Here is a 27,632-nt window from a genome sequence, read left to right as displayed (position 1 = left end):
AAATCGTATGTACCCAAAAATGAGAAAAAAAAGCCCTCATACAGCTCAACTGACCCCCCCACAACAAAAGTTAGATACTTACGGAGACAAAAACAACTAAATTATTTTGTTTTGAACCATATTTATCATACAAAAATAATAAAAATATAAATCAAACTATGAACTTGGCATCGCCATAATCATACTGAACCACAGAGCAAAGTTAACACATTAATTTGTGAAGCAAATGAGAAGTTTCACATATAAAAAGATATAAAAAGTCAGAAAGACACAACAGCAGCAGAATTACTGTTTTATCCATTTGTTCCACAAATAATTAAGTTAAGCATTAGGTTGTATGTAGTCCAAAATTATGCCAACTGATGAATACAACTCCTCCAACAAAAAATAAGTCCTCCTCAGCTATGTCACTGAAAAAAAAAAAAAACTAATCAAATTTTAAAATATTCTTAAATGTTCTATTAAACTCAGAAAACTACAACACCATTTCTAGTCTTTCATCATTATTTCTGCCTCTATTCCATTGTTTATAGGAGAGGTAAAAAAAAGCTCATTTATTTGTGCCAGATAGTTACGAAGATCTAACAGCACATGTCACGTCTCAAAATGTGTTCCCTCAGCAGGCAAGATGCACAGTACTATGCAGAGCTATTTCACAATAATTTTACCCTTGAATAAAATCAAAAGGCTCGCCTACAGAAATGTTTTATCAAGCGTATTTACATCAGTTGAATATTTCAGATGGGAAATCAATAGATTGAACATACTGTAGAGAGTCGTCCAAATGTGGGAGCACCTAGAGAATTTGACGCCTGTCTTGTACATTACAGATGGAGTAAAAGCACCATGAGGAACTATTGTAAAGGAAATAATGTTCTTCAGAGCTAAAACATTGCAAAATAAATGGAAAAGCAAAATCTTAAAAGGAGTAAAAGAAAAACTTCAGCAGAAACAGTGAAAGTCAATGTGAAGCACTGCTGCATGTCAAGGATGTATTGAAAGGAGTGACAATCTTGTAAGAGATTACTACAATGCTTAACCTCGCCAGATCAATAAACGGGCTTTACATCTTACAAAGAAACAAATAATAGCTCAGTATGTCACGATATAGTCCAAGTCCCCAATAAGTAACATTGACCCTTGTAAGAATGGCTAAATCTTAGTAAACACTGTGAAGGCCATTTTAATAATTGTGGAAAACACACAATCGGATCAAACTGACCACCAGTTTAGAAAACAAAAGTGCAATTTAGAAGTGAAAGATATGTGAAAAACATACAATTTAATATTTAGGGTGAAATCATACTAGTAAAACAAACACTGTATATCTACTCCTATGCACACAGCACAATTCAGATGACCCACTGTATTTAGGACAGTCAAGGTGCTAAATTTTTCGAAAACTGTCCAATCTGCATTGACCGTAAACTTATCACTGGCACACCTCAGACAAACGCTACAGAAAATCTACTATAGCGAATTTGAAGGCAACCTGTCAGCAGATTCACGCTGCTTGAACCTCAGGCAGCAAGAATCTGTCAGCCATTCAACCTGAACTCAAACAATGCTATAAGAGGAACTTGGCACTCAAAATGGTGAACAGTGAAATACAGTCTTTTTTTTTTTTGTTGCAGTCAAAAGTTGAACGTTTTCGGTCTTAAAATCAGACCTTCATCAGAACAGATTGCCAGTGGTTCTAGGGGGACCATATATGTAGCCATGTGCGTGGCAGCACATGGTGTATGCGATGTCCTTCACTGAGCAAGGTGCTCTGAAACAATGCAACATTTTAGAAAAAAAGACTAACAAAAACGGTAATTAATCTTACCGATAATTGTATTTCCAGGAATCCATCCTGACAGCACCATGGAGGACGTCCTTCTTATTCACAGTGGGACAGGAAACCACGAGAGTTTAAAAGGACCCTCCCCCTTCCACCCTGCTTTTCCAAAGTAACACATCTGGATGGATGCAAACAGAAAATTTATTTTGAACATAAGATTAATACAAATGTTACTTCACATAAGTATAACACATATCTGCCATAGGGAGGGAACTATCCGGGCTGTCAGGATGGATTCCTGGAAATACAATTATCGGTAAGATTAATTACCGTTTTCCAGGTCACCACCTGACAGCACCATGGAGAAGTACCAAAGGAGACTTCCTGATTTAGGGTGGGACTACCGCTTGAAGCACCTTCCTACCAAAAGCTAATTGGGAAGAGACTACATCTAATTTGTAGTGTTTTGAAAAAGTGCTAATGTTAGACCAAGATGCTGCTTTGCAAATCTGATCTATCGAGGCCCCCCCTTTTTCTGCCCAAGATGCGGCCAAAGCCATAGATGAGTGAGCTCTAAGGCTATCTGGAGGATCTTTTCCCTGTGCCTGATAGGCTATGGTAATAGTGGATCTAATCCACCTGGCAATAGTGGATTTTGATGCTTTCTTCCCCTTATTAGGACCCCCTTACAAGACAAAGAGATTATTATCCTGTCTCCAGGCCCTAGTTATGTCCAAGCATTTAAGTACCGTTTCCCTAAGGGTACCGTCACACAGTGCAATTTTCATCGCTACAACGGTACGATCCGTGACGCTCCAGCATCGTAGACTGCTGTCACACTTTGCAATCTACGACGCTGGAGCGATAATTTCATGACGTATGTGCGATGTAGAAGCCGTTGGTTACTATGCGCACATCGTATACGATATATGTTACACCATGCGATCATGCCGCCACGGCGGGACAGTAGACGACGAAAGAAAGTTTCAAACGATCTGCTACGACGTACGATTCTCAGCGGGGTCCCTGATCGCAGGAGCGTGTCAGACACTGCGATATCGTAACTATATCGCTCGAACGTCACGAATCGTGCCGTCGTAGCGATCAAAATTGCACTGTGTGACGGTACCCTAACATCTAAATTATGGAAGAAAGATTCCTTTTGATTTCTAGGGAACTGGCAAAAGGACGGAAGAACAACTTCTTGGTTAATATTTGAAACTGAAGCTACCTTGGGAAGAAACCCTGGGTCAAGCCTTAAAACCAACCTATCATCAAATACTTGTAGATAAGGGTTCTGTATGGATAGGGCCTGAAGTTCCCCCAATCTTTTGGCTGATGTAATGGCCACTAAGAAAACTGCTTTTATGGAAAGATTAGCAATATTTATGTCTTCCTCTATATCAAAGGGCTCCTTACATAATTCATTAAGGACTAAATTAAGGTCCCAAGGAGGGACAGTCTTCCTGATTAGGGGTCTCAGCCTCATAACTGCTCTAGAAAATCGAGCGATCCAAGGGTGAGCAGCAAGGGAAGAATCATAGAATACGCTGAGGGCTGCTATCTGAACCCTCAAAGTACTCGGTTTGAGCCCTTTCCTGAACCCCTGCTGTAAGAAATCAAGAATTCTAGGTATGTTGGGGTGATCAATAACTATTGTTGTGTCTCCACAAAAACTGCAGAATCTCTTCCAGATTTTGCGATATATCGTCGAAGTCACCGGCTTCCTACTTGCTTGTAGGATGGAAATCGCCCCTTCTGATAGGCCTCTTGCCCTTAGGATCTGCCGTTCAGGATCCACGCTGCTAACCGCAGATTCTCTGGGTTCTGATGAAGGATCGGACCCTGAGAAAGTAAGTCCCTCATGACTGGAAGATGGTAAGGACTGTCCACTGTCAGCTTCCTTAGAAGGGGGAACCAGCTCCTTCCGGCCCAAAAAGGGACCACCAAAATCACTCGAGCTCTGTCCTCGCAAATCTTTCTGAGGACCCTTGGTACTAATGCCAGAGGGGGAAAGGCATACAGAAGACCCGAGCTCCATGACAGAGAGGGTATCTACCAAGCTGGATTCTCTTGAGGGTTTAGTGAGAAAAAGGTCTTTATCTTTGCATTCCTTCTGGTTGCAAATAGGTCCACAGTCGGGGTTCCTCAGCGCTGACACAGGGTATCGAAAATCTTGCTGTTCAGCTCCCACACTGTGGGTGTTAGTTTTTCCCTGCTCAGAAAATTCGCAACCTGGTTTCTTGAGCCTTCTAAGTGAACCGCCGAAATCGAAAGTACCGATCTTTCTGCCCATGCGAAAATTTGATCCGCCAGATGTTGAAGCTTCGGATGCCTTGGGCCCCCCTGATGACGAAGCAAAGCCACCGCCGTTGTGTTGTCAGATAAGATCTTTAAGTGTTTGTTCTTTATTAGGGTCCGGGCTGAACACAAAACCTTCCAAACCGCATGTAGCTCTCTGTGGTTTGAGGAATTGTTGCTTTCTTCCAAACTCCATTGTCCCTGGTAGCATCTTCCGAGTACCTGGCCACCCCAGCCCTGTAGACTTGCGTCCGTGGTTACCGTGACTGCTGGGGTCTGGATCCATGGGAGCCCCACCTGAAGGTTCTCTGACACCGTCCACCATCTTAGGGATTCTCTGACCCGATAGGATAGGACAAACTGTCTGTCCAATGAAGACTGTCTTCTGTCCCATGTTGTTAGTACCGCTTTCTGCAGCTGACGGGAATGAAATTGGCTCCAGCTGACACATGGAATACGTAGGACCTCGTATAAGAGAGATGCCGTAAAGTGGCTACGAGGTACACATAAATATGGCCATTTTTATGCGCTAAAAGCTCTCATTTTTCATATTTCTAGTGCAGTAATGCAGTTCAAATTTCGTGTTTTCAAGTTTGCATATTTTGGCGCTGCAGTGTGCTGCCCTTTTTACTTAACTATATACGAGTTGGCGACTCTGGGTTCAGCACCTGTTCACACTCAGTCTATGTTTGGATGTGCAGGTCAGGTTTTTGAAATGTATTCTTTAGCCTTCTGATCGTGCACTCCCCGCCTCCTAGCCACAGGTGTTTTAATTATAGTAGGTCCAATACCCCTCCACAGAAAGAGAGAATTTGAGTCCAAGAAGAGGTTTCACATGTACCCATTCAGATGGAGACGTTTATTCTCGGTGAGGTAGGTCAAGCGTAGGACCTCGTATAAGAGAGATGCCGTAAAGTGGCTACGAGGTACACATAAATATGGCCATTTTTATGCGCTAAAAGCTCTCATTTTTCATATTTCTAGTGCAGTAATGCAGTTCAAATTTCGTGTTTTCAAGTTTGCATATTTTGGCGCTGCAGTGTGCTGCCCTTTTTACTTAACTTAATGGAATACAGGCTGTCATTAGACCCAGGATCTTCATTGCGTCTCTTTTTGTTACCAGAGATCTTGCAAACAGTTGAACCTTCTTTATCAAATCTGATCTCTTCTTGTCCGGAAGAAATGATTCCCTGATCTTTGAATCTAGAATTACACCTAGAAACTGCCTCTTTGATCTTGGGGTTAGGTGTGACTTTTCCCAGTTCAACACCCATCCTAACTTCTGCAGTGTGGAGATCACCAACTGAGAATCGACATTGAGTTGCCCCACTGAGTCTGCCACTAACAGGAAATCGTCCAAATATGGTATTATAATGATATCCCGCCTCCTTAGATAAGATACGATCTCCGTGATGAGTTTTGTAAAAACTCTTGGAGCCGACGCCAATCCGAATGGAAGGCAACGGAATTGATAGTGGAAGATTGACCCCTCCTTTTCTACTGCAAATCTTAGGAACTTTTGATGGTGAGAAAGAATTGGCACGTGATAATATGCACTTTTTAGGTCCAAAGTGCACATTACCACATCCTTCCCTAACAGGGGAATTGTGGAGCGAATGGACTCCATCTTGAACCTTTTGTACTGCAGCCATTTGTTTAATGGCTTTAGATTTATAATGGTACGGGATTCTCCTGGTTTTTTTATAGAAAAGAGACCCGAGTAGTGGCCTGTTCCTATTTGTTGAGGAGGTATGGGAGATATTGCCCCCATCCGGAGGAGATCCTGAATGTCTGACCACATTGGTGAAATCGAAGAGAGACGGGCGTTGGAAACGAAATACCTTTCTGGGGGAAGGGAGTCGAACTCTATGCCGTTCCCCTGAGATATAACCTGAAGGACCCGCGGACTTGAAGTAATTTTCCTCCACTTCCCCAGGTAGTTCAACAACCGACCCCCTATCCTGGTGGCGTCATTTTCTCCGGAACTCAGATCTAAAGTTTGAGGGGCCTGGATCTCTATTTCGGTTCCTATTCTCTCCCCCCTTTTGGTAGCTCCATCTCCCTTGTTTACCCTTACCCCTATAGTCTGTTCTCTGACTGTGATAGGGCCTACGAAAGGGCTGGAACTTCCTCTTTTTTTCCTCTGGAAACCCCTTCTTTTCATCAGAAGCTTTTTCCAGAATATCATCTAATACGGGCCCAAAAACTCTGCCTCCTGAAAAGGGAATGGAACATAATTTGTTCTTGGAGGGAACATCTCCCGACCAACTTTTTAACCATATAGCCCGACGGGCTGCATTTGATAATGAATGGCCCCTAGCCGTGAATCTGACAGATTCGGCAGTAGCATCTGCAAGAAAACCCGTAGCTAGTTTCAGTAAAGGGAGAGCATTGATAATAGTCTCCCTAGAGGTTTTTGCTGACAACTGATCCTTTAAGTCATCAACCCATAGATGCATTGCTCTCGCCACAGAAGTTGCCGCTATATTTGTGCGGATCACTGCAGCCGAGCTTTCCCAAGCTTTCTTTAGGAGACACTCTGCCTTTCTGTCTATAGGCTCCTTTAAGTTTGAGGAGTCCTCAAATGGTATGGCAGTTCTTTTAGACACCTTTGCTAGTGGGATGTCAATTTTCGGAATATCTTCCCAGTCTTTAACCTCATCATGGTCAAAGTGAAGACGAAGTCTAAAGTCTCTCGGAATAGATATCCTCTTCTCTGCCTCCTCCCACTCCTCCAAAATCATTGAGCTGCGGGAAGAGGTGAAGAAGGGGTTAACGGCTGTAAGCTAAAAGCAAAGCCGAGACTGGTAACTCAGACTCACCGAATGTGGGCATTAACCGGGAAGACCTTTGAAGTCTGCGAACGCAGTCCCCCGAACATCTCATCTTGGATAGACTGAGGTTGAAGGTTCCTCAATCTGCATAGTTTGTCTCACCGCATTCAGCAGCTCATCAATATCATTGGAAGAAAATAGATACTTTTTCCCTTTATGAGGAGGGTCTCTACACAATTCCTCCAGTTCCTCCATCTCAGATTCGGAAGGGCTGTCTTCTGATGACAAATCGGATTCCCTCTATCTTTTCCTAGACTTGGGAGGATCCTGGAAGTCAGACTGGATCGACTGGGAGGCAGACAAGTTAGATATTGAAGCCTGTACCTCCTCTCGGACCATGGCTCTCATGCTCGTTATTAGGGAAGCCTGTTCCTCTCCTACAATACGAGCTGTGCAGGGCTCGCAGAGAGGCTTTTGCCACGAGACACTAAGCTTTGTGGTACAGATAGGACACTTCTTAGATCTGCCTGCCTTCTTATCCCCAGATGAAGGACGCCCCTGCAATAGACAAAAAGGCCACTGATGGTACCTTTAAGCGGGGTTATAGAGAATCATACCCCTTAGTGGGGACTCACATGAGGCAGTGAATCCTGCTTCCCCGGGACCTCAGTGCTGACTGCGGGTGTAGAACTCTGTTCCTCCATCCTAACACTGCTGCTGTGGTGCCTAGTGCACACTACCTAGCCCCCACGTACCTTTTATCCTCTGCTCTGTGTCCCAGCACTCCCACAGGAGCGAAGATGACCGCCCCTTGCTGCCGACCGCGACCCGGAAGTGACGCGGCAGCGGTGAACCGGAAGTTCATTGCGCCCATGCTTGCCGCCGAGATACCTGATGCCCGGCGTCCCGGCTTCCTCCTGGCCCCGGGACACCTGCGAAGGGTGCACCCTTGCAGGTACAATATGCAGGTACGTCTGGGCCGTCATCCAAGGTCGAGAGCCCCCCAGGGGAAGCGACCTTCCTCACCAGGAGCAGCGCTGCACTGGTGCTGCCGAGGGACCCGATTACTAGGGTGTCAGCAATACAGAGGACATCCAGTGGGAAGGAAGAGGCCGAGCCCCCCCCGATCCACACTCTCTGTAGGGACAGCGAATCTCTCGTCGTTCCTATCCACAGTGGGACAGGAAAAACACTGAAGGGTGGAAGGGGGAGGGTCCTTTTAAACTCGTGGTTTCCTGTCCCACTGTGGATAAGAAGGACGTCCTCCATGGTGCTGTCAGGTGGTGACGTGGAAAAAACGTTAAAAGCAAACCGTGAACCATACGGCTTGGGTTAAAAGTTCAAGAGGCCAGTCCCTGCACAACTCATCTTGAGTGACAGGTCAAAGGGAGACAGGGAAGTAAGAAGACTCCTAGGACCAGCCTCTTGGACTAGTCACCCACCCGAGTTGCATGGTCCCACCTGACTGCCTGTGGTTCGGGCAGAATGAATCATATGTCGGGTTCACATTAAAAACTTTGTGCCTCAAATTATACGTAAAGAGAATTGTTTTGCTGACCTTTCTCAATCCACTCCGATTAATAAATCTTTCTCATTAGGAGGTTGCCTATAGAGTAACACTGCCTGCCTTCTGGCTCTGTGTGTGCAAGTGATATTATGTGGTCGAGCATGCGCAGGCAAACAGTCTTCTGTTGCTGTAGCTGCACGCACCTTTAAAAGTTTTATCCTCTGTCCTGGCTGGCTCTTTTAGCTCCGTAAAAAGCAAGAGAGAATATACAGTTCCGGCTGGGAAGGAGAATCCTAATGTAAAGCTGCATGCAACCACCATGACAGATTGGCTGCTACAATATTTGCACACATGAGTAACATTAGATTCCTCTGTCCCAGCTTTTTACTGCACTAGAAAAGAGCTGGCTGGCACAGAAGATTGTACAGTTGCACACAATGACAGAAGAAAAAAAAAAAGATTGAATGTACTGTGAAGCAGCGATCGCTAATGGGCTGGGGAATACTCGCTTGGCAACAAGATAAATGCACACAGGAACATTTTTTTAACATAAAACAGTCTATCCAGTTTATTCAGGCATCATAAACCGCAATCAGTTTGTTACAACACTTCATATACGGCTTCATCTCACAAACACTAAACATGACGGACTTCTCACTTCGTCCAGTTATCATGGGTGACCGTAAGCCGAACAGATTCTTTATATCCATTGGAAAAGCCGCCTTATAGGAATCACCAACTTGCCTGACAGGCATACACCTGTCAGTTCCAGACCCACCAAAGGACGGTAGCTTCCCCACCATGGTAGCAGTCACTGGCTCTGCAGATCCATAGCCTCACCTCTTGCTCTTCAGGGATTCGATCCACACACAGGACCTCCCAACACAGAGGCCACTCAAAATCACGGCCTTAACAGGTGCTCTTCAGGCATCCAGCCCTACTCTAAACCTTCCAACACCCAGGCCTTTCCTCTCACAGGACCTTACAGCCAAGAACCATTCAGGTCCATACACTCAACCATGTGACCCACACCCTGGTCACATTACATACTTGCAACCACTCCCATAGGTGGAAGGTGCATGTGGTTCATCAGACCCGCCCAGCTCTCCAACCAACCCTGCAAGCCTCCCTTCAAAGCTACACATATACTTGTGGGGCTACAGGTCCCAGAACCTTACTTCATGCTTACAGCCCAGAGTATCTTCCTCTGCGACGCATACCGGCCATTTACAATAATGCCAGATGTTGTCTCATCACCACAGTTATGCCTGCGACTGCCATGCATTCCTATGGCCTCAGTACGCCTCCGTGCGTATTCTGAGGAGACCATGCAGCACCCCCTACCTGTAACAGGGGTCACTGGATCACAGTGCATACCTGACGAAATAGTTCATTCATAAAAATATGAGGCTGGAACACCCCTTTTAAGTTACAAAGAGTGCCTCTATTCTTGGATACCAAGCTCTACTTTTATTATTAACATTATACAGACACACAAATTTGTCCTTGGATTTTACCATGACTTGGGTTCACCAAAGTGGAGGTAGTTTATGCTGTAAAGATCCATGTCTTCAGTATGCCAGGCAAATGTAGTTTTCCACATCCCAAAATAGAGATAAGGGGTATTGACTCCCTCTATTGAAATCCCACATTCTTCTCCTACAACATCTAGAATAGTATTCAGACGGGAAATATTCCATTCATCGATTTCCTGTGGTAAAAAAAAAAAACAACATGAGAAAGTATTTATGGGATACAACTTCTTGTTAATAACATATCAAGACAGTCTTCAATCCATACTTTCAACTGGGAGGGTCTGCTTTCTTACTAATGACCCCAAATTAAAAACTGCATTCACATATTTAGAATACTGCATTATTTTTACATGTGCATTCAAATTAAGATGTACCCTATAGTACATTTTACAAAAATGTGAAAACTAAAGTTTCTCAGCAAGCACTGGCCTTTTTCAGAAAATCCCTATAATTAGATAAATTTAATAATTTAGTGAAAACAAAGAATGAGCACCACAGGGTTTGGAGCACTGGATCAGTTCATTTCTGTGTGTACTGTGCAGGGCCTTCATCAGGGCATAACTTACGGAACTGGCGTATGGGGCCCAATGAGCAGAGAGGGCCCACAGCAGGCCTTCACTGTTCTGCTCACCGGGCCCCAGCGGCAGGATTCTGCACTATCACTTAAAAATCTGTTGCCGTGCAGGAGATTCCTCCTGCACAGCAACAGTTAACAGCTGCCAGCCAATTATAAGCCAGCAGCTGACGTCAGCGCGCACGTCGCCGACGTATGACTTCACTGTCATACGTCAAAACTACGTTGCACGCCTCAGCTGAATCAGAAGTCAGGACACAGCTGATTATGATGCTTGGCCAGATAAGGAAAAACTTTTTTTGCAAAGCCCCAGAATGGGGCATATTATACTGCTACAGTGCTGCATTATACTATGGGGTGCATTATACTCCTATGGGGGTGCATTATACTATGGGGTGCATTATAGTGCTATAAGGTACATTATACTGCTATATATGACTATGGAGTACATTATACTATTCTGGATGACTATAAGGGCAATATGGAGAGACATGGGGGAAGTATGGAGAGACATGAGAGAGAATGGGAGGGCACGTGGGTTCCAGAATGTGGGATATTATTACTGCAGGGGCTAATTAAAGAATATTTTTGAGGATAGTGTTTTCAGTGTGGGAGATGAGATTTCCTGTTACTGTGCAGGGCGACACTCTTTTCTTCATCTGGAGTAGTGTAGAGGTTGTGGAAAAATTGGGTAATGTGATCTAGATAACTTATTTTCGGCAGAGAAAAGTTCTGGCTGGAAGAAGTGATGGCGGTGTGCGCTGGATGAAGATGAAAAGTGAAAATGCCCGGTGAGTCAGTGTGTTACCTGTATACTGACACTACACACTGTATACTATATACAGAGCTCGTGTGTAATGTCACTGGCTATCACTATTACCTGTACACTGACACTACATCCAGAGCTCCTGTATATAATGTCACCGGTGATCACTGTATATTACCTGTATACGAATACTGTATACCAAGTTAGATCTTCTGGGCATAAATGGCACTTATGGTAATATTAGTATTATGGGTTTTTTTGTTTGTTTGTTTTTAATAATGATCAGTATTGTAGTATTCGGTCACCATGTTGTGGTAATATGTGGTCTGGCCATGATGTTGCTGCATTTGTTTATTGTTAGTGATATTATTGGTCATTTTAAAATTTAAAAATAAATAAAAAATATATCTAAATTGTACTGGATATTTTAACAAATGTTTAGTAAGTTACAGTACAGTAGGGCCCGGCCAAATAAGTCTACCTTGTCATGGTGGCGGATTAAAAAAATATTTTGGCCAAAACAAAAATCTGCTGGCTATGTATGTGGTGATGGGGGACTGTAAATGTGTGACTGGTGAGGATGTGGTGCAGAAATGGAGTTTTTTCAAGAGGCCGGTGTGACTGGACGATTCGAGCGGTGGAGATGGGGCTGGGGCCTGGGCGGACTCAAGGGGGCCCCGAAAGTTTTGCCATATGGGGCCCCAAAATTCCTAGTGTCAGCCATGGTATTGTGTGCAGCTGTTCTAAAGTATTTCTATGAGATGCAGCTTTACGCTGAACTTGCTCACCTCCTGCTTGTAAGAGCTGACAGGAAGAAACCCAACACAAGCAAGACATACAAGTCTAAGCTGCACTACATAAAAATACACAGATTGCAGTGCGAATTAGGGTTCAGAAGTTATATCATTGAACCATCACCAGTTGTCTTTTAGAGGAGTCAGAACACAGAATATGGATAGTGTCCCCACTGCGAAGCTCAAGGTATCATGATAAATATAAGGGTATTTTTTCCATGTTTAGATATTAAAGTTTTTTTAAGCCAAAAATGGATTAAGGAATGGATCAAATTAAAGATACTTGTGAAGAAAGAAAACTGAAGCTTCTACTTTTTGAATGAACTCCTGGGCTTCAAAACCTGCATGTGAAAACATACTTTTAGGGAAACCATATTAGGGTAAAAGTTAGAGAACTCAGAAATAGCACAGCAAATCAGTAGTAGCAGCCACTAGGGCATTGATTCATGAAGGCATGCAATGTTCGCGTCAGTCTTGATGACAGCACATGTTGCAGTCAGACGCTCCTGACTCAAGAAGTGCACACCTCTTACTTCAGGTCAGTGACCTCACTGGGTTTAGTACTACAAAATAAATGAATGTTTATTTTCATGCCCGATGCAGAGAAACTTGTAGAGCAGTTTATATAAATATAGTGCATGTGTCATAACATGCAGGCTTGGCAGCATAAAAAAAAGGTTATGAAGCAGAATTATGGAGTGCTTATATACATAAGTATGTGGATTCCGCTTTGTATTAGATCACTGATAAAACTTCAGACCTTTACTTATCAGCTTACTTGACACTCGTATACCCCAACTTCAAGATAAAATTTGATGAATTCGATAAAGCGTCTAATTAATGTTGAGACAGATAATCACAGCAGTAAGGTAATGTGTGCGCAGAACGTACAAGGATATACTCATGTAAGACTAGATACTGTTTGACATGACATTTATCACAAAATTGAGATTCCTAGAGTCTACTCACTGACTAGAGTCTATGCCAGTTTCTCAACTCCAGTCCTCAAGACCCCACAACAGGTCATGTTTTCAGGATTTCCTTAGTATTGCATAGGCAATGGAATTAATGCTTGAGCAGGTGATGAAATTATCACCTGTGCAATACTAAGAAAATCCTGAAAACGTGACCTGTTGTGGGGTCTTGAGGACGGGAGTTGCGAAACACTGGTCTACGCTGGCATTCAGAAATCGTAAAATCTATTTAGTTCCAACAACTAGTACGCTGGTATGTTCTGTCTACCTAATCTGACACTAGAAAACACTTGAACCCACAGGAAAAAAAAAAAAAAAAAAAAAAACCTCGATTCTAACGCAGCTGACCTTTTCCATGTTATATACCTTCCCAGTAGCAATGGTAAAGTCTACTTCTACTACATCCATGAACAGTGAAAAAGTACCGTATTCATTTACAGTAAAGTTCAAAGTTTAATTAAAACTGACAGCAACTAAAATGTACACACACAAAGAAACCACAAGGTAAAGTCCTGGATGGCAAGATGTGCGTCACCATAGTAGATGGCCTTGGTAATGTAAAGTCTGTACCAGTGATACTAGGTTACTGAGTTTTCATTTCACTGGATTTTGGGTCCATAATTTAGGAGAAACCAAAAAGAGCCTGGGAAGGAAAGATAACATTGTTCCCATAATCCAGCTTAGGTTTTAGGGTACCGTCTCACAGTGGCACTTTTGTCGCTACGACGGTACGATTCGTGACGTTCCAGCGATATCCATACGATATCGCTGTGTCTGACACGCAGCAGCGATCAGGGACCCTGCTGAGAATCGTACGTCGTAGCAGATCGTTTGGAACATTCTTTCGTCGCTGGATTGGTGTGTGTGACACCGATCCAGCGATGCGTTCGCTTGTAACCAGGGTAAACATCGGGTTACTAAGCGCAGGGCCGCGCTTAGTAACCCGATGTTTACCCTGGTTACCCGGGGACCTCGGCATCGTTGGTCGCTGGAGAGCTGTCTGTGTGACAGCTCTCCAGCGACCACACAATGACTTACCAACGATCACGGCCAGGTCGTATCGCTGGTCGTGATCGTTGGTAAATCGTATAGTGTAACGGTACCCTTACAGGCCTAATATCAGCAGCTGGGTTAGCTCAGCAGAGTTGAGTTTGGGCTGGAGCTGAACAAAGGTGTGTGTTTGGTGAACACATTTAAACTATTTTAGCTGATACTATCTGGAATAGGGAGATTGGTGACACTGCTACATTTACTTTGTTTCATTGTACCTGGAAGGACGGTTTGTATTATTCATTTGTACTGGCTGGAGAAAAGCAGTGTTTGTTTTGGAGCTGTAAAGTTTACGATGGACAAAAATTTGTTCTGTCTTGACATAAAAACCCTTTGCCAGTGCGTATCCAAGCGAATACCAGAGAGCTGAAATGCTACTAATTATATTACACACACAACCTTGTGTTCCTTACTTTATTTTTTACAATTATGTCAATTTGAAAACAGGCAAGCGAAGGGCACAGACTCAGTTGCTTGGAGCCATTATTTGGCAGTCAAAGAGTTTCCAAGAGGCCTGGACTATATGTTAATAGAATCTCAGAGGTGCTTAGAGGCCAAGACTGTACGTTAATGGGCTATCAGTGAGGTTCTTAAAGGGAACCTGTCACCCCGTTTTTTCAGTAGGAGATAAAAATACCGTTAAATAGGGTCTGAGCTGTGCTTTACAATAGGGTTTTTTTGTCCCCTGATTCCCTACCTATGCTGCCGAAATACCTTACAAAAGTGGCCTTTTTCGCCTGTCAATCAGGCTGGTCAGGTCAGATAGGCGTGGTCACAGCGCTGTTTCTCCCCCACATCTTGCTTATGTTCCCGTTGGTGGCGTAATGCTTCTCGCATGCGCAAGTGCCGAATGCACTGCGCAGCTGTAGAAAAAGAGCGCGCTCGCCGCTATTCAGCGGTTTCTCGGTGGGCGCGGCCATCTTCCTGAGGCCGCGCGTGCGCAGATGAAGTCTCCTGCTTCCCGGGGCTTCAGGAAAATGGCCGCGGGATGCCGCGCGTGCGCAGATGGACATCGCGGCGGCCATTTTCCTGAAGCCGAGATTCGAAGGATAAGGCTGTATGTTAGTGGACTTTTACAGAAGTGCTTAAAAAAAAGTGTTGACAGTTTGTTAGTAGACTGTCAGAGGTGCTTAGAGGCATGGACTGTATATTAGTGGACTTCTAAGAGGTGCTTAGAAGATTAAATGGTATGTTTCTCGGCTGTCACAGAGGTGCTTAGAAGTTGGACTATACATTAATGGATTGGCACAGACAGCTTAGAGGCCTGGACTAAGCACCTTTGACAGCCCAGTGCTGTAATGTCCTAGATGATATGGTACTGGGCAGACAAAGGTGATTAGAGGCTTCGAATGTATGTTAGTGAGCAGTCCGAGGTACTTTGAGGCCTAGACTGTACATTAGTGGACGCTCCGTGACATACGAGATACAGATCATCGACATTAGCATGCATTTTTGTGAATACTTTGCAGTTAGTAACACAGGAAACTGTATTTAGCCTTGCAAAATTTTTTTAGATGTTGATGTACAAAAACACATGCCATACAAATGTCAAATAATACAGATGAAAAATGAGACAATATTTCATATGCTCATCTAACCGGTCAATCTTTCTGCTTTTCATAAAAGAGGTCCCATAGAATCATAGAATGGTAGAGGTGGAAGAGACCTCCTGAGTCATCTGGTCCAACCCCCTGCTCAAAGCAAGATTCAGTAAATCATCCCAGAGAGATGTCTGTCCAGCCTCTGTGTAAAGACTTCCTTTGAAGTAGAACTCACCACCTCTCGTGGCAGCCTGTTTCACTCATTGATCACCCCAACTTAGAAATGTTTTTGAAATATCTAATCTGTGTCTCCTCCCATTCAGTTTCATCCCATTGCTTCTAGTCTTTCCTTGTGCAAATAAGAATAAAGATGATCCCTCTACAATGTGACAGCCCTTGAGATATTTGTAGACAGCTATTAAGTTTCCCCTCAGTCTTCCTTTTTGCAACTAAAAGATTCCCAAATTCTGTAACCGTTCCTCATAGGACATGGTTTGCAGACCAGTCACCATTCTGATTGCTCTTCTCTGAACGTGCTCTAGTTTGTTGATGTCTTCTTTAAAATGTGGTGCCCATAACTGGAAAGAGTATTCCAGATGAGGTCTGACCAAAGAGGAGTAGAGGGCAATAATGACTTTGCGTGATCTACACTCTATGCTTCAGTTAATACATCCCAGAATTGCATTTGCCTTTTTTGCTGCTGGATCACACTGTTGACTCATGTTCAGTTTATGATCTATTAGTATACCCAATTCTTTTTCACATGTGCTGTTGCTTAGCCCTATTCCTCCCATTCTGTATATGCTTTTTTCATTTTTATCGCCCAGATGTAGTACTTTGCATTTTTCCTTGTTAAAGACCATTCTGTTAGTTACTGCCCACTGCTCCAGTTTATTTATATCATTTTGAATCCCCTCTCTCCCTTCTCTGGAATTAATGGTTGAATCCCGGCAGAAATGGCCTTTACGAAGAAGTTAAGAATTAAATATACAAAAGCATCAACTGAGCAAAATCGGACGTAGCGAGTCTGTTCCTCAAATGCCCTGTGTTAGGCTTCGTTCACATGCTTTTAATCCAAGCAGCCGATGCCACTGCAGACTTCTTCGGTTAAGATCCCAGAATGAGTTTTGGACACTACACTAAATTAAAAAAAATAAAAAAAACTGTTCACAGAATCACAAAGGGAATAAGTCCCCAAAAAACACTGGCATCCAGAATAATCTTGGGCATGATCAATTTGAGCAGGGTTCTTTTTCCTCAAAGTTTGTTATACCTGATTGTACTACTGTTTTATGACACTTTAAAGTGCAATCCACTTTTAAATATAATGCTGGCAGACTGGCTATGTGCACACGTTGCGGATTTTGCTGCGAATCCGCAGCAGCTTTCCATGCGTTTACAGTACAATGTAAACCTATGGACAACGCAATCCGTGGTGCCCATGCTGCAGAAATAATGGCGCGGAAACGCTGCTGTTTAAATCCCGCAGCATGTCAATTCTTTGTGCGGATTCCGCTGCGGTTTACACATGCTCCTCTATAGGAATCCACACGTGTAAAACCAAAGGTGGAATCCGCACAAATTCCGCATAAAAAACGCGGTTAATCCGCAGGTAAAACGCAGTGCCTCTTACCTGCGGATTTCGGAAATCCGCTGCGGAAAAATCCCCAGCTCTAAAAAATACATGTACACATACCCTTATATTCACATTTTGAATTATTATTTAGATCAAAATCTTTTAAAATAAAGCAAAAACAGGATTCCACTGATTTACTAGTATAATCATGCAAAAAATAAAAATAAAACAAAAACTGGCTCAGAAAAAACACAAACCATCAGCTGGGTTTCACAAAATATGCCTAAAAGGGTAGTCTATTTGCATGTAATCTTCCTAGTAGGATATACATACAGCACATATCTGACTGTCTCCTGAAAGATTCATTCAGTTTGATGTGAAAAGGCAACAGTAGTGCATCTCCACTGTCAACATACGCACACCCACTTCAGTGATTGCTAGCCGTCTGTGGCATCTGCATTTAGATAAATGTTTAGAAAATGAAAACTCCTGTTCAAAAATGACATTTATTATGCAAATGTCTGTGCGCCCAAAATAAAATGAACATGGCAAAGGGTCCCTGGAGCAGGTCTTTAGAATGTATTCAAATATGCAAGAGAGCCACCTAGTGGAGAAATAGAAATGTACCATAAAGACGAAACAAAAACAAAAATATAAATCCATTCCATATTGCTCTACTGGCAATTAGGTGCACTGTGTATGCAAACTATTCTATGATCATTTGTTCTCCAATAGTTAAATGGCGCTCCACACCTCCAGAGTCTCACCGTGTGGCTATGCAGTACTGTACAGCCACATATAATGCATTGCTACATTCAGCAGCAATTGTAGGACACATTTTGGTGCCATTTCTACCCATTTCCCTGTGTGTATTTCAAATCTGGGCCTAAAACAAACATTTTTGCGATAAAAATTTCATTTTTTATTTACTGCCCACTGGTATAAAATTCTGTGACACGCCTGTGGTAATATGATCACTGCACTCAGATTAATCCACTGAGCGGTGCAGTTTGTAAAGTGAGGTCACAAGGGAGGGAGGAAGGGGTGTTCTGCTGTTCTGGGACCTCAGGGCCTCTGCTAATGTGACATGTCACACGCAAGCCATTCTAGCAAAATGTGCACTGTAATATGGCGCTCCTTCCCTTCTCAGCTGTGCACTGTGCCTGGAAAGTACCGTATTTTTCAGAATATAAGACGCACTTTTTTCCTCCAAATTTCGGGGGAAAATGGGGGTGAGTCTTACAATGCGGATATACCTTACAGTTACTGCAGGCTGGGATGAGGGGGTGTCCGGCGCTGCTGTGGGGGGGGGGCTCTGCCAACATTTTGTGAAATATAAACATTAGGATGAATGACCTCGGGGAAATCAAAATATCAACACCGCGGAGACACCATCACGTGTTTCTCAACGCAGTGATCCAGAACACTGCTCCCATTCCTTATGGGAAATAAACAGCTGCATGTAGAAAAGCCGCAGAGACACCATCACGTGTTTCTCAACGCAAGCAATAAAGAGCCAGGTCTTTCACCGGGAAGGAACAACCACGGGAAGGGCAGCATCCAAAAAGGAAAACCACCTATGCCAAAACATGGTATCCATCCAGAGACAGCAGTTTCGGGGTTTTTGCCCCTCATCAGAGTGGAGGAGGAAACTGGCTATTAGGAGCAGTGCCTAGTAAAAGGACTATAAAACATAAGGATGAATGACCTCGGGGAGATCAAAACATCCAACACCGCGGAGACACCATCACGTGTTTCTCAACGCAGTGATCCAGAACACTGCCCCCATCCCTTATGGGAAATATGCAAATGCATGTAGAAAAGTCGCGGAGACACCATCACGTGTTGGATGTTTTGTAACTTCATCAGGATACCACGCAGTGAATCTATTAATATGGTTCTCCTGAGGAATAAGTTGGTTCAAACACAGAATGATCCACTTGACCTTACCTTCATTCGTCCCCAGTTTCTTGTTATCTACATTGGCAGCATAGAATATCACCCTCATTCTCCTACCCATTGCTTTTTTTCAGTGAGACTTCTGTTTTATACACTGTGTGCAGAATTATTCAGCAAGTTGTGTTTTGATCACATGATACTTTTTATGCATGTTGTCCTACTCCAAGCTGTTCAGGCTTGAGAGCTAACTACCAATTAAGTAAATCAGGTGATGTGAGGAGGGGTGTTGTCTAATGACATCAAAACCCTATATAAGGTGTGCTTAATTATAAGGCAACTAACCTTTCCTTTGGCAAAATGGCTCAGAAGAGAGATTTGACGGGCTCTGAAAAGTCCCAAATTGTGAGATGACATGCAGAGGGATGCAGCAATCTTGAAATTGACAAACTTTTGAAGCGTGATCACCAAACTATCAAGTGTTTCATGACAAATAGCCAACAGGTTCGCAAGAAGGGTGTTGGGCAAAAAAGGCGCAAAATAACTGCCCATGAATTGAGGAAAATCAAGCGTGAAGCTGCCAAGATGCCATTTGCCACCAGTTGTGCCATATTTCAGAGCTGCAACGTTACTGGAGTAACAAAAAGCACAAGGTGTGCAATACTCAGGGACATGGCCAAGGTAAGGAAGGCTGAAAAACGACCGACCATCTTTGAACAAGAAACATAAGATAAAACATCAAGACTGGGCCAAGAAATATCTTAAGACTGACTTTTCAAAGGTTTTATGGACTGATGAAATGAGAGTGACTCTTGATGGGCCAGATGGATGGGCCAGAGGCTGGATCATAAAGGGCAGAGAGCTCCACTCCGACTCAGACGCTAGCAAGGTGGAGGTGGGGTACTGTTATGGGCTGGTATCATCAAAGATGAACTTGTGGGACCTTTTCGAGTTGAGGAAGGAGTAAAGCTCAACTCTAAGACCTACTGCCAGTTTCTGGAAGACATCATCTTCAAGCAATGGTACAGGAAGAAGTCGGTATCGTTCAAGAAAAACATGATTTTCATGCAGGACAATGCTCCATCACATGCCTCCAACTACTACACAGCGTGGCTGGCCAGTAAAGGTCTCAAAGAAGAAAAGATAATGAGATGGCCCCCTTGTTCACCTGATTTGAACCCCATAGAGAACTTGTGGTCCCTCAAAATGTGAGATCTACAGGGAGGGAAAACAGTCCACCTCTCGGAACAGTGTCTGGGAGGCTGTGGTGGCTGCTGCACGCAATGTTGATCATAAACAGATCAAGCAACTGACAGAATCTATGGATGGAAGGCTGCTGAGTGTCATCATAAAGAAAGGTGGCTATATTGGTCACAAATTTTTTGGCGTTTTGTTTTTGCATGTTAGAAATGTTTATTTTTATATTTTGTGCAGTTATATTGGTTTAGTGAGATGGGAATATATCTAGTTTTTATTAACCCCTTTCTGACATTAGATGTACTATCCCGTCGAGGTGGGGTGGGCCCCTATGACCACCGATGGGATAGTACGTCATACGCGATCGGCCGTGCTCACGGGGGGAGCGCGGCCGGGTGTCAGCTGCCTATCGCAGCTGACATCCGGCACTATGAGCCAGGAGCGGTCACGGACCGCCCCCGGCACATTAACCCCCGGCACACCGCGATCAAATATGATCGCGATGTGCCAGCGGTACAGGGAAGCATCGCGCAGGGAGGGGGCTCCCTGCGGGCTTCCCTGAGCCCCCCGCAGCAACGCGATGTGATCGCGTTGCTGCGAGGGTCTCCTACCTTCCTCCCTGCAGCAAGGCCCGGATCCAAGATGGCCGCGGCGTCCGGGTCCTGCAGGGAGGGAGGTGGCTTACCAAGTGCCTGCTCAGAGCAGGCGCTTGGTAAGCCTGCAGTGTTCTAACTCAGATTGCTGATCTGACAGAGTGCTGTGCAATCTGTCAGATCAACGATCTGTGATGTCCCCCCCCTGGGACAAAGTAAAGTTTAAAAAAAATTCCTAAATAATGAAAAAAAAAAAAAAAATATTCCCATAAATACATTTCTTTATCTAAATAAAAAAATAATAAAAGTACACATATTTAGTATCGCCGCGTCCGTAACAGCCCTACCTATAAAACTGACCCACTAGTTAACTCCTTCAATAAACACCGTAAGAAAAAAAAAAAAAAAACGAGGCAAAAAACAACGCTTTATTATCATACCGCCGAACAAAAAGTGGAATAACACGCGATCAAAAAGACAGATATAAATAACCATGGTACCGCTGAAAACGTCATCTTGTCCCGCAAAAAACGAGCCGCCATACAGCATCAGCAAAAAAAAATAAAAAAAAGTTATAGTCCTGAGAATAAAGCGATGCAAAAGCATTAAGCTACTTACTGGTAGCGGCATTTCTCGGAGGCCCATGACAGCACGACGAGAGAGGGGATCCGCCCATTAGGAACAGGAAACCTACAGATACAAAAGGGCGGCACCTCTCCCTTGCCTCAGTTGTATTTCAGAGTCTTGAGAGGACTACCGCGGTTAGTGACACACAAAAATATACACTATATACAGATTATATACAAAATTTCAGCCATCTATTGGAACTGGAATCATATGTGAGATATATACATTTATAGGGAGTGCAACCCCCACGTGAATAGGGAGGGAACTAAGGGTGCTGTCATGGGCCTCCGAGAAATGCCGCTACCAGTAAGTAGCTTAATGCTTTACTCGGACTCCCATGACAGCACGACGAGAGAATTACAGAGATGTAAGGTACCTTAGGGAGGGACTATGGCCTGTAGCACCCTTAACCCGAATGTGAGATCAGAGGAAGCCCCCAAATCCAACCTATAGTGTCTAAAGAAGGTGGACGGGGATGACCATGTGGCCGCCTTACATATCTGGTCGATTGATACTCCAGATTTTTCCGCCCAGGATGTAGCCATGGCCCTGGTGGAATGCGCCCTCAGATTCTGCGGAGCCGGACCCCCACCTGCAGTATAAGCCAAAGAGATAGCCTCCCTAATCCACTTTGCTAGTGTGTACTTTGATACCCCGAGTCCCTTTCTAGGATTTTGGAAAGATAAAAATAACGCATCATCTTTCTTCCACGTATCGGTAACAGAGATGTATTCTAGCAGGCATCTCCTAACATCTAATGTATGGAGTAGTTCTTCTTTAGGGTTGGAGGGATTGGGAAGGAAGGATGGTAAGACTAACTCCTGTGACCTGTGAAACCGTGACGACACTTTTGGTAAATAGGCCGGGTCTGGTCTGAGGACTACCCTATCTGGCAGAAACTCTGTATAAGGGGAAAGCTTGGAGAGAGCTTGTATGTCTCCCACTCTATGGGCAGATGTAATTGCTACAAGAAATGCTGTCTTAAGGGATAAGGCCTTAATTGAAGCTAATTGTAATGGTTCAAACGGCTCTCTAGTCAATGCTGACAGGACTAGGTTGAGATCCCAAGGCATAGATCTATCTTTATGTATGGGTCTAGTTCTACTAGATGCTTTAATGAACTTTGAGATCCAATAATTATTGGCGATGTTACAGGAAAATAGAGCCCCTAGGGCCGAGACTTGTACCCTTAGAGTACTAGTGGATAGATCTAGCTCTAAGCCTCTTTGCAGGAATTCTAAGATTTGTTTTATAGGTATTCCCTCTTCTAAATTAAAATCAGAAGAGGCCAGAAACTTCCGCCAGGTTCTAGCGTAGATTGTTGTGGTTATTTGCTTCCTACTTTTCATAAGGGTTTCAATTAAACTCGGGGAGAACCCTTTGCTTTTTAGTAACGCCCTTTCAAAATCCATGCCGTTAAGTGGAGATTCTTTACTTGAGGATGGCTGAGCGGACCCTGGTAGAGCAAATCTGGAATCTCCGGAAGTACCCAGGGGTCCTCCACTGACATGATCCTGAGCCAAGTGAACCAGGCCCTTCTGGGCCAGAATGGGGCAATCAATATAACTCTGGCTCAATCTTCTCTTATCTTCCTGATTACCAGGGGTATCAGGCCTAGTGGAGGAAACGCATAAGCCAGCCGAAAATCCCAATTGATCAGAAAGGCGTCTACCGCCAGAGGATTCTCCCTTGGATTTAGAGAACAGAATTTTATTGTCTTTCGGTTGTCCCTGGTGGCAAATAAATCTACCTCTGGATGTCCCCATTTGTGGACAATCTGGTCGAACACGAGACTGTTTAGAGACCACTCCCCTTGCCTTAAGGTGTTGCAGCTTAGAAAGTCCGCTTTGACATTTTCTTTTCCTCTTATATGTAGAGCGGTTAAAGATAAGAAATGATTTTCCGCTGTCTGGAACAGACGATCCGCCACTCTCATCAGTGATTCGGAATGAGTTCCACCCTTGTGATTTATGTATGCGACCGCCACCTGGTTGTCCGAGAGGATCTTGACATGATGACCCTGCAGATATATGAGGAATTTTTTCACTGAAAGTTCTACTGCCATTAACTCTTTTTGGTTGGAGGAGGCTGATGCTAGGGGGTTCCATAGACCCTGAACTATCATGTCATCCATATGTGCTCCCCAACCCGAAGGGCTAGCGTCTTTTGTTACAATACGTGCTACCTGTGTCACCCAGGGAACTCCCGCTGATAAATTTCCATTGTTTAGCCACCACCTAAGAGATGTAAGAGTTTTTGGACCTAAAGTAATCTGACTCTGCAAGGACCCATGTAGAATTCTATCATTAACTAGCACCTCGGATTGTAACGGTCTGGTGTGGAATTGGGCCCAACGGACAGCGGGAATGCAAGAGGTTAAAGATCCTAATAGTGACATAGCCTGTCTAAGGGTCATGGATGGTTTATCAATTGCCTTAGACACCTGTTGCTGGATGTGTAACAACTTGTCGGGTGGAAGACAACACTGTTGGGATTCTGAGTTTAACAACAGTCCTAAGAATCTTTGTATTTTGGGGGGCTGATCCACCCCAGACGCTCAAGTTTGGATGTGGCTGTTTCTAGTTGAGAAAGGCAATGGTCTGCTGAGCTCCCTACTATAAGGAAATCATCCAAGTAGGGAATAATCAGGATGTCAGACTCTCGTAAGTGCGCCATGACCTCGGCCACTAGCTTTGTAAACACCCTAGAAGCCGCTGATAAGCCAAAGGGAAAAGCTCTGAACTGGAAGTGGCGAATCTGTCCCCCCATTGACCCAGCTACTCTCAGGAACCTCTGGAAGTCTTCATGTATCGGAACATGATAGTATGCATCTTTTAGATCTACAACTACCATGAAACCGTGATTAAACAACATTTTTATTGCTGAATTAATTGTTTCCATTTTGAACGATTCATTGACCAGGAACTCATTAAGACATTTGAGATTTATGATCGTTCTAAAAGAACTGTCTGGCTTCTTGATCAGAAAAAGAGGAGAGTAAAATCCCCTCCCTCTTTCTGATTCTGGAATTTCAATCAAAACGTTTTTGGAGCACAAGTTCATGACCTCTGCTTCTAGAGCTGCTTGCTCAAGGGGGGAGGAACGTAAGGGGGTTAACTTAAATTTTTCTCGAGGCCAGTGATTGAAGTCCAGCCTTAGACCTTTTGTTATAATGCCTCTGACCCAGTTACTGTTCGTAATGTCAAGCCATGCTGAGGAGAATGCTGACAGTCTACCCCCCCCACAGGGATCGCTAGTCATTGGTCCGGTTTTTTCTGATCTTTTGAGGAACGGCGAAACATGTAGCCCGTACCTCTTCCGCGTCTATCTTCCCATCTATAACTCTCTCTAGAGGGAGAGGACCCGCGTTTCTTCCCGCGACCAAACCTCCTTCGATTGAAGGGTCGGCGGTAGGATGCTGAATACAGATTGGGAAATTTCTTTTTATCATCCCCTGCCTTTTCCAGCAACTCATCCAGAGTTGGACCAAAGAGATATTGTCCTTCACACGGAATGGTGCAGAGTTTAGTTCTGGACTGAATGTCACCTGACCAGCATTTTAACCATAAGGCCCTGCGAGCCGCGTTAGATAGTCCTGCCGCTCTAGCCGCCATTCTGACAGAGTCCACAGATGCGTCCGATAGGAAAGCCGCAGCATTCTGAATTGTTGGTAGAGCCTTCAGAATAGTATCTCTGGATGCACCGTCCTTAAGCTGGGACTCTAACTGATCTAGCCAGACCATTAATGACCTGGCTGTACAAGTTGCGGCCACGACTGGTCTGAGAGATCCAGCCGCCATCTCCCAGGTACCTTTAAGGAAGATATCCGCCTTCCTGTCCAGAGGATCTTTGAGGGTCCCCACATCCTCAAAAGGTAATGAGGCTTTCTTTGACGCTTTTGCTACTGCCGCGTCCAACTTAGGGGCTTTATCCCACGTATCCACAACCGGATCATCAAAGGGATACCTGCGTTTTAATGCTGGCGGTAAGGCCCCCTTTTTTTCCGGTTTCTTCCATTCTCTGAGGATCAAGTCCTGGATCTTCTCGTTTACCGGAAAAGATCTATGTTTTTTACGATCCAGTCCGCTAAACATCAACTCCTGTTTTGAGGGCTGTGATTTAGGTTCCTCTATACCCATCGTGCCTCTAACTGATTTGACTACCTTGTCTATCCTATCCAAGGGTAGACAGAATCGTCCAGACTCCTCATCCGATGAAGAGGAGAAAGGACTAGAGAGATAGGCACTTTCCTCTCTTTCTTTCTCTGAAGAATTAGAGTCCAGGGGGGTCCTATGTTTCGAGCCTTCCGCTTGGGATAGGGACCGTAGTGATTCCCTTACTTCCAGCCGGATCATTTCCTTTAGGTTTGCCGCCCTCACAGACTCTTCTGCTACCTAGGGGAGGACAATATAAGTGATAACTACTATCTGACCTAAAGTCACTTCCACCCAACCACTCCTGTAGACCTCACCGTCTGTTGTATACAGGGGGCACATAACTTTTTAGAACAAGAATCAGGTAAGGGGACTCCACAGAGGGCACACTCCTTATGTTTTGATTTGTCCGTACTCTTCTTTCCCTGGAAAGATAAAGTATAAGGGGCCCGCGTCAGAGTGAACTTTCACGTAGATCACTGACCCGTGCGCCAAAGTAAAGTACCGGAATACGAGGGGGTTCTTTCCTAGTCGAAGCTCTGGATCCCTGCTCGGATGAGCTTTTACGACTGGGCTGGTCGCCTCTATCTTTCTGCTTGGGCTTCTGACGCACCTCGTCTGGCAGCTGCTGCTGCTCACCACCACTCTCCATGACGAATTGCGACCAAAAGCAGGGTTCTATCATCGTAACCTGCTTAAATCCCCCTTGGATCCGGTCAGCAGATGGGCCAGCGCTGTCCCTATTGGCCCAGGACACAGCAGGGAGGGCAGGAGGTCTTGCGAACAAACCGGCGTTCAGATGCGATGGGCGCCGCCATCTTGGATCGACCGCGCATGCGCAGACGTCCGGCGACCCGGAAGCGGCTACTAACTCCGCCCCCCACGTCACTGCACCCGGAAACGCTCCAGCACGTGCTGAGAGCGGTGCAGGACGCCGGGGATGGATCGCAGCGCTCCGGGGGCTCACCCACACACCTGACCCTGGCACCCGCAACCACTCCGTACCGCTGCACCACCAATGGGAGATACTTACCTGCGCCGACGCTGATGGAGGCAGGAAATCCTCCGGACTCCGCTCCCTGCTGCGAACGCCACCGCGTGCAATCCAGCAAGGACCACCGTGGCGTCTCCAGGGATCTCCGCACCGGCCGAGGTAGAGACCCCCCCGCTACCGTATTCGGCCGGCCGACCTGGGCTCCTTCTGTAGGCACCCGTCCCCTTAGGAACAGGAAACCAACTGAGGCAAGGGAGAGGTGCCGCCCTTTTGTATCTGTAGGTTTCCTGTTCCTAATGGGCGGATCCCCTCTCTCGTCGTGCTGTCATGGGAGTCCGAGTAAAATAATTATTTTTTCTATAAAATTGTTTTTATCGTATAAAAGCGCCAAAACATAAAAAAATGATATAAATGAGGTATCACTGTAAACGTACTGACCCGAAGAATAAAACTGCTTTATCAATTTTACCAAACGCTCTATAAACGCCTCCCCCAAAAGAAATTCATGAATAGCTGGTTTTTGGTCATTCTGCCTCTCAAAAATCGGAATAAAAAGCGATCAAAAAATGTCACGTGCCCGAATATGTTACCAATAAAAAAGCCCGAATATGTTACCAATAAAAACATCAACTCGTCCCGCAAAAAACAAGACCTCACATGACTGTGGACCAAAAGATGGAAAAATTATAGCTCTCAAAATGTGGTAACGCAAAAAATATTTTTTGCAATAAAAAGCGTCTTTCAGTGTGTGACGGCTGCCAATCAAAAATCCGCTAAAAAACCCGCTATAAAAGTAAATCAAACCCCCCTTCATCACCCCCTTAGTTAGGGAAAAATGTAAAAAAAACGTATAGAGTTAGAGTTAGAGTTTAGATTACATTTACGGTTGGGAATAGGGTTGGTATTAGGGTTAGGGGGTGTGTCAGGGTTAGAGGTGTGGTTAGGGTTACTGTTGGGATTAGGGGGGGGGGGTGTGTTTGGATTAGGGTTTCAGTT

At 44.5% G+C, this 27,632-nt stretch overlaps 1 protein-coding gene across 2 annotated transcripts in view; it reads right to left on the bottom strand.

Annotated features, from left to right (window-relative positions):
- KDM4C (lysine demethylase 4C) overlaps positions 1 to 27,632 on the bottom strand; it is a 606,931-nt gene that overhangs the window by 507,016 nt on the left and 72,283 nt on the right. For both annotated transcript variants that reach the window (XM_069764494.1, XM_069764503.1), the window contains exon 5: positions 9,883 to 10,076. In XM_069764494.1, coding sequence (XP_069620595.1) covers positions 9,883 to 10,076 — 194 coding nt within the window. The remainder of the gene's footprint in view (positions 1 to 9,882; positions 10,077 to 27,632) is intronic.

Source organism: Ranitomeya imitator, chromosome 1 (assembly GCF_032444005.1).
Source record: "Ranitomeya imitator isolate aRanImi1 chromosome 1, aRanImi1.pri, whole genome shotgun sequence".
Lineage (NCBI taxonomy): Eukaryota > Metazoa > Chordata > Amphibia > Anura > Dendrobatidae > Ranitomeya > Ranitomeya imitator.
The sequence above is the reverse complement of the archived record's forward strand: the minus strand, read 5'-3'. Positions and strand labels throughout refer to the sequence as shown.